This window comes from Solenopsis invicta, chromosome 11, assembly GCF_016802725.1.
Source record: "Solenopsis invicta isolate M01_SB chromosome 11, UNIL_Sinv_3.0, whole genome shotgun sequence".
Lineage (NCBI taxonomy): Eukaryota > Metazoa > Arthropoda > Insecta > Hymenoptera > Formicidae > Solenopsis > Solenopsis invicta.
The window spans coordinates 3,596,676-3,607,524 of NC_052674.1; the positions used below are offsets into that span (position 1 = coordinate 3,596,676).

At 37.5% G+C, this 10,849-nt stretch overlaps 1 protein-coding gene and 1 long non-coding RNA gene across 3 annotated transcripts in view; one reads left to right on the plus strand and one right to left on the minus strand.

Moving 5' to 3' along the window:
- LOC105194704 (nuclear receptor subfamily 4 group A member 2) overlaps nt 1-7,948 on the plus strand; it is a 70,194-nt gene extending 62,246 nt beyond the window's left edge. The window contains 1 exon segment of the mRNA XM_026130873.2: nt 524-7,948. Within this exon segment, the coding sequence (XP_025986658.2) occupies nt 524-780 (257 nt within the window). The 3' untranslated portion in view covers nt 781-7,948.
- The window catches only part of LOC120358965, a 122,996-nt gene extending 112,201 nt beyond the window's left edge, over nt 1-10,795 (minus strand). For both annotated transcript variants that reach the window (XR_005575857.1, XR_005575856.1), the window contains exons 1-2: nt 10,189-10,795; nt 9,472-9,579 (exon numbers count right to left, since the gene is read on the minus strand). This is a non-coding gene — a long non-coding RNA (uncharacterized LOC120358965). The remainder of the gene's footprint in view (nt 1-9,471; nt 9,580-10,188) is intronic.
- Nucleotides 10,796-10,849: the final 54 nt, after the last annotated feature.

Here is a 10,849-nt window from a genome sequence, read left to right on the forward strand (position 1 = left end):
GGGTTAAATAATTAATCCATCGGATCGGTTAATTATTGATGTTCCGACGAAAGGAACGACGATGTTCCTCATTCTGCACGCGATCCCTGTGGCAACCAGACATGCAGGTGTGCGGTTTACAAGCGTGTCCAATCCGAATTTCCGTGTTTAGATAGCTACGTGTCGAAGGTCGAGTGACTGACTATTATTGGAGTTTAATTTGATTTATCAATGTTTCTTAATGGCCAATGTTAGCGGCAGTAATTAATTAAATTTCGAACTGTAATGCATCATCCGATATCCGGAATATCTCAATGCGTTCAAAATTCTACTATCTACATTCTTCACGTTTAATTTTCGAAAACAATATACAATGCAATACATAACGATAATTCAATATTAGAGTTGTCAATACTATTTACGGAATGCTGTTATTGTTTAATAGAATTTGGTGGCAATTTATGGATTCCGATCACTTTATAACTGTTTTGAAAAAAAAAAAAAAAATACAGCAATCTCATCCGAGCTGATCGCATGCTTTCAGAGAGGTACGGATTGAAGGAACCGCAGCGCATGGAACAGCTGCAGATGAAAATTGTTTCGTCCTTGCGCGATCACGTGACCTATAACGCCGAGGCGCAGAGGAAGTCGCAGTACCTGTCATACCTACTAGGGAAGATACCGGAGCTGAGGAGTCTCTCGGTCCAGGGCCTCCAGCGAATCTTCTACCTCAAGCTGGAGGACCTGGTGCCGGCGCCACCCCTGATCGAGACGATGTTTGTCGGTAGCCTGCCCTTCTAAAACCGAGTCGAGCAGTCTCGCCAGCACATAGAACAATTACTTTCTCAGACCCATGCGGTTGCGTTATCTAATTCGTTCTAATTGCATCCTTCTTAGTTTGTATTACACGTAGCTTTACTCTCTTCTTGCGTGTAACCTCGTGCGGTTCCGCGGATACGTTCGGTTCTCGACGACGCCCCGATGACATCTTCTCGCGCTGTGCGGAGGACATCCTGAAAGGGCTCGTCGAGCGAGAGAAGCGAGGAGAGCCGTTACTGATCGTACGAGCGAGCGCGGATGGAAACTGTCCGCGCGAACGCGAACGCTAAACTTAAGGGAAAGTTTGTTGTACGTACAAGTTGTATGAGCGAATGAATGAGCGCACATGTGTGAGTGTAAGCGGATGTATTCATCACGTGCGAACGTAAGTGTACAGAACGTCTTGATGTAGGTCTTTGCATGCGCGACGTGGCGGGTGGCGGGTGTCACACGTCGCCGTTATACTACTAATAGTAAGTGCACTACAACATAATTACTGCTGCTGAAGAACGGATCGGCGCGAGCCGACTGACGATGAGGCACGGGCGGATAAAGGAAGCGGGCGCGAGGCGGGCCGCGGCGATTTCGCTATTCTCCCTTCTAGCTGTAGTAGATTTCGTGCGGACTTGGGTGTGGACAGGAGAGATCCCTCTTTCTCTCTTACTCGCAGGAAGGCTCTCCGCGCGAATTTTTCTCACTTTTCTACCTAGTTTGTACGAGGCTCTCTGTGCTCGCGCTTGGCTCGCCTCGTCGCTCCGACGGCCCACGCGCGCGACCCGCCACTTCTTGGACACGTGTAATACCTTCGGCAAAATACCTTGCCCGTCGCGAGGGAATGCATTGGCGATTCGCAACATATCAGAGCAACGGCGGGAAGGGTGGATAAGACGCCCCGTCCGTTTTGACAGTAGACGTAGGATGTGACTGTCGGTCACGCTCTCAACGGTCGGACGATGCCGAGTGCAGACACATCGATTGCTCGCTCGAATGCATAATAAGAATCGATGCAAGTTAAGTATATTCTTTTATTTATTTGTTTTTTTTTGCCGTTTTATACCATGGACGTATCTGTCCTGAGATGACACGCGCTTTGCGTTCTCGAGGCAAATATGATTGAACACAATGAAGAATATTGAATAAGAAACTTGTCAGTGGATACTAAGATATAGACGAAAAACTGTGAGTTTATGTGCATTTAAAAGCTGCAACGGGTTGCATTATGCGTCCCACGGGTATGCTAATGAAAAATGAATTTAGGAGTGGCGCTACTATTTTATGAGTTAGATTGTAGGAAAGTTGATGACTTTTCGACTAGATACATTTCAATCGTGGTATTTTTATACACACTTTTTACATATTTTAAATACATCCAGCTTTTAATATTATTAAAAATTGAACAAGTTTTTTAGCTACCGGAGTTATCGCAAACCGTAAATTTTCACCAGACATTTTTGCAAGTACTTTACAACTAGGCACATTCAACAATAATTAAAAATAGCGTTAAAAGTGTCGGCAAAAAATTGTCAAGTAGAAAGAGTTTAGCATATTCGAGAACGGAGTAGCGCGTAGGAATGGATTTCAGCAGCCTCGCACTGCAGTTTAGATATTTTGGGATACCATGGGACCTCCTCAGATTCCATGTGTCACGTGTTCTTTTTTTTTCTTTCACGTAACGAGCTCGGCATTGTCAACTGCCGTTCGAGCGCCATCCGAAGCGCATGGTCGATGTCGATCGACCCTTTACCACTACTCTTGCGTTTATGTGATTTTAGAGAGCTAAGGCGAACAAACCACGGGCCCGCCTCGTTTGGGAATGCGAGACAAGTTGAATTCAACGCGAAACGGCGAGGCGGGCCCGGCTTAAAGTTACCTATTACGTTATGACATTTACTTTTTTAATCAAACTAACGTAGAGTGTCCTATTTATATACGTATAACGCGCCGCTACTACTACTACTTAACTACTACAACTACTTTACTATACCGTTATACTTACTACTATTCATTGATAGCGTTACTACTCTATGGCGTTACTACCACTACTACCACTGTTACCAGCGCTACCTTTACTACCACCTTGTGTTACCATTGTCTCGCTACAGTAAGCTTCGCCGTCGTTGTCGTCGTCGTTAAAATGCATCCCTCATTGCACCTGTATCCTACGATCGACGCGATGGACGGCAGAGGATGCTGACCGAGGCTCTTAAATAGGCGTCCTCGCCGCCAGGATTACCGCAGTCGACATGCATCTCTGTTTTTGATGTATATCTTGATATTTTATCCACGTTCAAGTACCGTAAGATAAAGTAAGATTGCATATCGGAAATAACTTCGTATTGGAGCGAAAAGGGATTTCACGATTATTTTCCACCCAATGTTGAATATATTTAAATATATTTAAATATAAAAATCTTTAAGTACTTATTCATTTGCTATTTCGCCTTTTATCTTGATTAAAAGTGTTATATATTATTAAAATTTTTTTATTACTCTATTATATTATTAAAATTATATTTTTTGTAATTTTTTTGTAGTTGTTAAGGTTTCTCTTATTTCTTTTATAATTATAGTTTTATTTATATCGAGAGAGATAACGTTCACGGAAGTAATAGTAAGCTTTAGCCCCAACCGCCATGGTTGCTTTAATTATCTTCTTAGACTACGTTAGATAATCCTGAGATCTATTTTTGTTCGGGCGCAGTTACCTTTGCCTGTGTAATCTTACGATAATCACCGTCGTCATCGCAACGCGATCCGATCGCTTCGTAACACGACAGATCAGGCATTGTCCTTACACCGCGGTCCACACAGACACATGTACACACGTACACGAACATACATAAACAATGACCACCTTAATTACCTGTACATGCACAATAAGTATGATAGTTACATGTGTATATGTTAATCTAAATTCGTGTGTATCCGCAAATGTTCGACGTTTCGCAGACATGACGGAATCAATACCTGGATCTCGAATTTGCTTTTAACTAGCTACCTATAATTGTGATTATTTGTATTAGGGTCTTCTGTATTTTGTTTAGCGATATCATTCGCGTGATATTTTCGATTCGCGATGCACGATACAGTGCACGAGAGAAGTAATAATAAGAAATAATCAAATACTCGCGTTCGATTTCCGTCGCTGGAAACGGACCCATTTTACCGTCATTCAACTGTTTCGATTCCGAAAGCTTTTGCGATACTTCAGAAATTTTATCTCAATTCTTGTTACTAATTGAAATTTAATGCTTTGCGGCCTGAAAATATTAGGCACCATTTTGTGTCGAGATAACTCAAAATCTGAAATAGAAATAATAGAAATTAATCTGAAAATTGTAGAAAATGATTTTTGAAAATAATATATCGCTCTTCAAAAACGCGATCGGCGATCACAGCGTAATAATATTAGCTATGCCCAGTAATAAATTTGATTGCCATATGCAAATCCATAAAATAATTTTGGCCGTAAAGGATTAATTAATAATTGTGATATTATGCTACTTGTTAATAAATATTACAAAGGAACGGTTTCCTATAAAAATCCGGGTTTCGCCATGATGATCATTTTAACACATTTGTGATGTGAAATTGAAAATCTGAGGTTTTTAAGTAAAAATGTTAAATATCCGATTGCTTATAGTCATTAACATTTGTGATAATGTATTGGAACAATATTGTCTAATATAAATTACAATATAATGGTAATATATTTATCACATGGCGAATGCAATGGACACCGTTGCTACACTGGCTGATATAGGCGCAATAATTCTTATATCGCATGTATGTGTCTCGCGTTTGTTAATCACTAGCGATGACGTTTTAAATAATCAATCTTAATACTCTAATTACTCTTTTTACAAAGGAACAAATCAATTCCGTTTCCAGCGGGCGCAAAATCCGATATCAATACAAAAAAAGTGCGAAACACGCAATGGACGACATATCAAGTTCTTCCCCCTCCCCCCCAAAATTGTAAAACCGTTGTAACCGTTGTTAAATCAGATGATTCATTAATACGATTCATTATACACGTCCACGTTTGCGGATGGATACGCGCGCAAGTGTTCAAAAGACAAAACGCCCGGTAAGAATGCAAGGTAAACAGGATCCGAGGGTATAAAGGCTCGAGCAACCCTTGCGATCGAAATTAAGATAACGCATATACGAGAGAGTCGATTCAGCTCCCGTTCGAAGGATACAAATTTCGTAAGGGCTTGTTCTCGCTGGAGAAAACTGATTCGCGCCAATCGAAATCGATAGCAATAAAATAAGGAGGTTTTTTTACCAGACCGATGCCAATGTTCTGACAGAATATTTTCTAGGGAGGAATAAAGCGTTTATGAGCTACGGATTGAAGAATTTAAGAATTTAGAGATACAAAATCTTGCCTTTTTAGAATTTCTAAAAGTAATCACTTTTTGAAAAGTCTCTATAGCTATGAGAGAGCGTAGTGAATATTCTAGGCATATAGAAACAATATCAATGTTGAGCTTTGAAATTTTTACAAAATAATGTCTCGGTAAATATAAATGTTTTCTTCCGTCCGTTGCGAAGACAAGTAATTTAATAATGAACTAGTCGAGCGAATTGAGAGAAAACCCCAGGAGATAAAAATATAGAAGAAAAAAAGAGATAATTTTGTATTAACGATAATAAAATCGGGTAACACATTGGCATCGGTCTGCGGCATAATTAAAACAAAAATCATTTTTCACATTTGTAAGAAACGTTTTGGCACAATTGGAATTCTCGAGGACGAGCGCTTTTTACCTGATACTCGCCTTATCTCCTCCTCATTCATATCAGTCTTCATCTTTAGACGAAGCACGTAGAAGTCCTCGAACGTAGAAATCGACTTTCTCGCCCATGCAAACAAAGCGTTGAGTCCACAGGGGGATTTCGGGAGAGGAGTTATCGGTCGCAGAAAAATCGAGATCGAAATTTCGCCCAGGGCTCGAGTAGAACGAAAGAAACCCCGACGAGTTACGGCCTCCGTTATACGGAAGATGGGGTTTTCGCGGCGATGTATTTTTGTTCCTATATATCTTAACACGAGAGTCCGCGAGCGAGGCTGATGTCTTCCGCTCCTGATCACGGAAAATCGTCCTTGGACCCAGCGCTGCAGCGAATTATTTTTTACGAGAAATTGTCATAAAAAGAGAACAGGCGAGAAGGGAGGAAAACGTGAGAAAGAGGAGCAGGGATAGGTGCGCTAAATTGGATCGTTCGGGCGTGAACAGTAAGATCGTCCTCGCGACGAAACGAACGAGCTCGTCCCGACGTTGTTGTTTAAATCGATTATCTGTCATTACTGTAACGAAATAACAGTCAATTCCGTTAGGTGTAAATCTATCCCTTTTTCCCCGTTTCATCGATGTATACAATAAATGTTCGATCAAGAGATTATTTAATTTCTCTTCGAAATTTTGTTAATAAATTATTTTCTCGATTGACATCGCAACTCAGTTTATTCGAGGGCATTATCTATCGCTGATTCGTGAAGCGGCGGACGTTTGCGTACAGGGTGTTTTCCACCGTGAGAACTATACGGAAGTTGTTGGTTCTCTGACAATGAGTGTTCAAAATGATGGAAAGGTAATCATCATGATGTTACAAAGCACATAGTTTATTATTTGTAAACTTCTCATTTCTCCTACATTTTTTTGCGAATGAATTCGAAATTTAGTCTCTCTCTTTTCAGCACTTTTCGCTTTATTCCTCAATACAAATTACTAAATTTTATCTTTTCAAAGCAAAATTTCTGAATTAGTTTTCATGATCATTGTCGAGAAAAAAGTACATTTATTAGTTTTTTCTATGAAAAAAAAAAAAAAAAATTACTTTGGTTTTCAATGATTAAAATATAATTAATTTACTCGTGATTTCTTGTAAATAACTTACAACTCATTTTCACCACGATTTTCTCTGATAAACAAGAATTATGACGAAGAAGACATTTATTCGAGCGCGATATTAATTAAATTATCTTTAATTATAAGATCAATCTTCACTGCTTCACTCTGCCATACGAACGTCCGCACGCAAAAAAAACTCACGTTTATAAATGCACGACAAATGTACTATACGCGCTTAACATATACATATGCACGGTGAAAGATGAGCGTTGCACCAAAAATAAATCTAGTAAATTAACACAAACGAACATGTGTCTACGCAAACAGAGAGACAATGCGAATAGCAGCCAACAAATGTCTACGTAAGTGTCGCAAGACGATTCACGCTAGATGCACCACGTCTTTTGATCTATCGATATTTCTTCTCCCTATTTCCTTTCTTTTTATATGCTGAATCTTATGTGATGCACACGATCGAATATATTAATCGTGGGACAAAGAGAAATGGTGGAAGGTCAAAGGAAATGATGGAAACGTATCGACGTATCGACGGCCGTACGACTCGACAAATTGAAATTAATTGCATCGCGAGAATGTGTGATCTCGCTGTGTGATTACGCAATCAATGCATGTGAGAGAGAGCGAGAAAGGGAGAGAGAAGGAGAGAGAGTGTGAAGCAGGTGTAACTACAATGGCTGACAATAAAGAAATCGCGAAGAGGAAAATACTCGGAACTGATCGTTGATCTTTTCATTCGTACGACCGTCGATCGTAGGGGTGATGCATAGCGTAATATCACGTGAATATGTTACTGTGTAATATCGTACTCAAATATTGATACATACACATATACACTCACATGCGCGCACATTCATGAAACCTTTTTTTCTGGCCTGATTCGTTGTTAATTCTGTGCCGAGCCACAACACAGTTCCCTCTCGCTTGGAATGATATATATATAATATATATATAAATAAACATAAAAAAAATATATAAATATATATATATATAAATACAGATATAAATAAATATATATTATATATATAAATAAATAAATATATATATATATACATATATATAAATACATATATATATACTTTCGATATATACGACGAAGAGACAGTTCAAAGGCAAGACGCGAGAACAAAGAAATTATGATGATTATATTTTATAAATAAAAAAAATTGACATGTGATATAGATGGTAAGGCACGCGAGAATGCGTTGCGATGCATTACGAAAGCAAATGTATTCTGTATATCGTTTCATTAAATCTACTAAAACGATAAACCGCGATAGTTTTTTTACTTCCTTTCTTCGCAGCCCCCTTCAATTCTTTTTTTCCGTCTTTTTTTCTCACTCGTCTACTTATAACAATTCTGCGATACGTTCAAGAATTTTTCTCTCGTAGATTTTTCATATTAACCTGCTCTTTTTTTTTTAATTGCGTACCTAACCATTAGCTTTTAACACGTCATATCAGTTCTAGAACGAATAGAAGTGTAGATGTCGATACTGTTTTATTTACGTAATAATTTATTTATCAACGTTTTTATTGGCGAACGAATGAATATGAATAAACGCGAAATATATTTTGATCGTCGGCTAATTCATAGAGCTTTTCGAAACTGCCGGATGTTAACCAAAATAAACAATGCAATTTTAAAATTGCATTTTTCATTAATTTTTGTGACAATATAAATATTCGACAACTTATTCTAAAATACTATTGATTTTAAGAGTTTTACTTTTAAAATACACTTTTTACACTGAGGGAAAAATAACTAAATTTTAATAAATATTTATTTGAATAGTACTAATGAAATGTAAATATATATTTATTTAGTACAAGAACATACTTTAATTTAAGTGTTATTTTTTTATGAAGTAAACATTTATGTACCATAAGTAAATATTTTAGTACTATTCGAATAAATAATTATTAAAAGTTAGAAATTTTTTCTCTTATTGTACACAAGGAAAGAAATATATTTAAATAAGTAAATAAAAAGATTTAATTATAAATAAAACCTAAATAAAAACTGGAAATATATGCAGTGACGAATGTTGATCAAAGGATGACAATTATAGCTAAGAATCTTTCCATTATAAATTTAATATTATTTTAAATACACGAATTATTGGCCTAGGATAGATCACGAGTAACGCTATTATCATTATTATTACCTCTTTTTTAATAACAATTTACTAATGTAGTTTTAATTTTTCATAATGTTAGTGATCAAGGTTGAAATAGTCACTTTTAACAAACAACTCGTTATTATTACACGCTATATATATTCATTGAAAAAAATGTATCTCGTAACTTTATACTCGTTTATACATAACGAGTTACTTTTTTGCATAAATAAAGCGTAATGATAAAGAATTATTTGTCAAAAGTAATTTCAATTCTTACCATTACCATTACCATTGTAATTGTGAAAAATTGTAACATAACTACTAAATCGTTATTATAAAAAAAAACAAGGATAAGTTAATTATCTTTATTTTTTTACAATAACTATTTATAAAATTAAGTTAAATTAATAATTTTTCAACTTTATTATTTAACTTTATTATTAACTTTTTAATTTTTTAATTCGTATTACTCAATCCTGAAGATAGTACACAGAAAAAAAATTAGTATCAACAATTTATTGTTTTATATATAAACAAAAACATAAAATCTTCTTGGAAGAATTTATAATCTTTAAACAGACATGATTTGCTTACATAAAAAAATTTTTTTCCAAGAAAATTATGTGTGTAATTTTTTTCTGTGTACATACACGTACAAAATAGCCACATACCTTTCAGAAGAAACTGCATCAAGCAATGATTCGCCGAAACATCTTCGTTTTAATCACAAACTCATTGCGGTTCCTCGTCGTTGAAGCGTCAAAGAGACCTCAGTTTAACTGTTGAATTATTTATCGTTAGAAAACATTCATGTATACTAGCATTGCATTATAAAATACATTGCACTTGAACATTGTCAGAATTATACTGTTCTAGAATTTTCTATAGCGAGAAAAAAGTTATTAATTTGACTAAATTTTTTAACTTGAACAGATTTTTCAGTTCAAGTATTTATGTATTTAAGTTAAATGTATAAATACTTAACTAAAAGTTCAAGTGTTTTATATATTTAGAGCAAATAAAATTGATCAAGAATTGAAAAAATTTAATTGAGTTGAAAAAGTAGTCAAAGTTTACTTTTTTTTCCCAGTATAAAATCTTTGAAAATCTTCTCTATTTTATTTTCTAACGTTACTATAATTCCGCGATGTTGCAACAATATTGCACAAAGTAAACGCGACATTACAGTCTGGTAAAATACATTTAAAACATATATTTCTATAATGTACTAACTCGAATGTAACATGGCGGACATACATAAAAAATTTGAGCGATAGACGGAGGTGTTGCATCACTTTTTGCATAAAAGTATGGGGTGGAGGAAAGGGGGGGGAGAGAGAGAGAGAGAGAGAGAGAGAGAGAGAGAGAGAAACTTTATGATTAGGTACCTGCGTCATGTGTGTTTGAGAAAAAAAGAGAGTGACTCGCTAATTTTTTCCTTTCGGAAGTTTCGATACAAAAATGCATCGTAGCAAATATACGTAGCATCTATTGCTGGGCGTTCCATTTAATAACCGAAGTTCGCGTTCAGTGGGTGTTGCTGCAACGTTTCTGCAACAAGTGCAGCAAAGGTCCTCGGACAGATCCTAGCGAACGTTCTTTAATCGCGCGACGTGCCATGCCGAAAAAAAAACGGTTCACGTACGGAAAGCGCATTTCAAACGTACATACACGGGACGTCGAAAAAGCCACCAACGGTCAATCTTGCGCAATGGAGACGCCGCCGCGCCGCGCGACTGTGCGCGACCAATGCGGTTGGCCGTAGCGGTGCCAGGTGGCGCGCGCACATCGGTCGGCGCAGGCGCGTCGACGCGGCCGTCCGTGCGCGACGGAAAAATAGTCCAGCCTAACGAGAACGCGGCGCGATCACGGTGGAGATACTCGACGGTGGCTTCGCGTTTGGGTTGATCGTCGCGTCGTCGATATACACGTGTCGCTCGTCGACGGCGGGCCGCGCTTTTCGCGGCACCGTGCTCGCGATTCACTCGCACACAGGCAGGCGCGAGAATATCAAAGGGCGCCAGGTATCCCTACGCCGCGTGTCGTGCG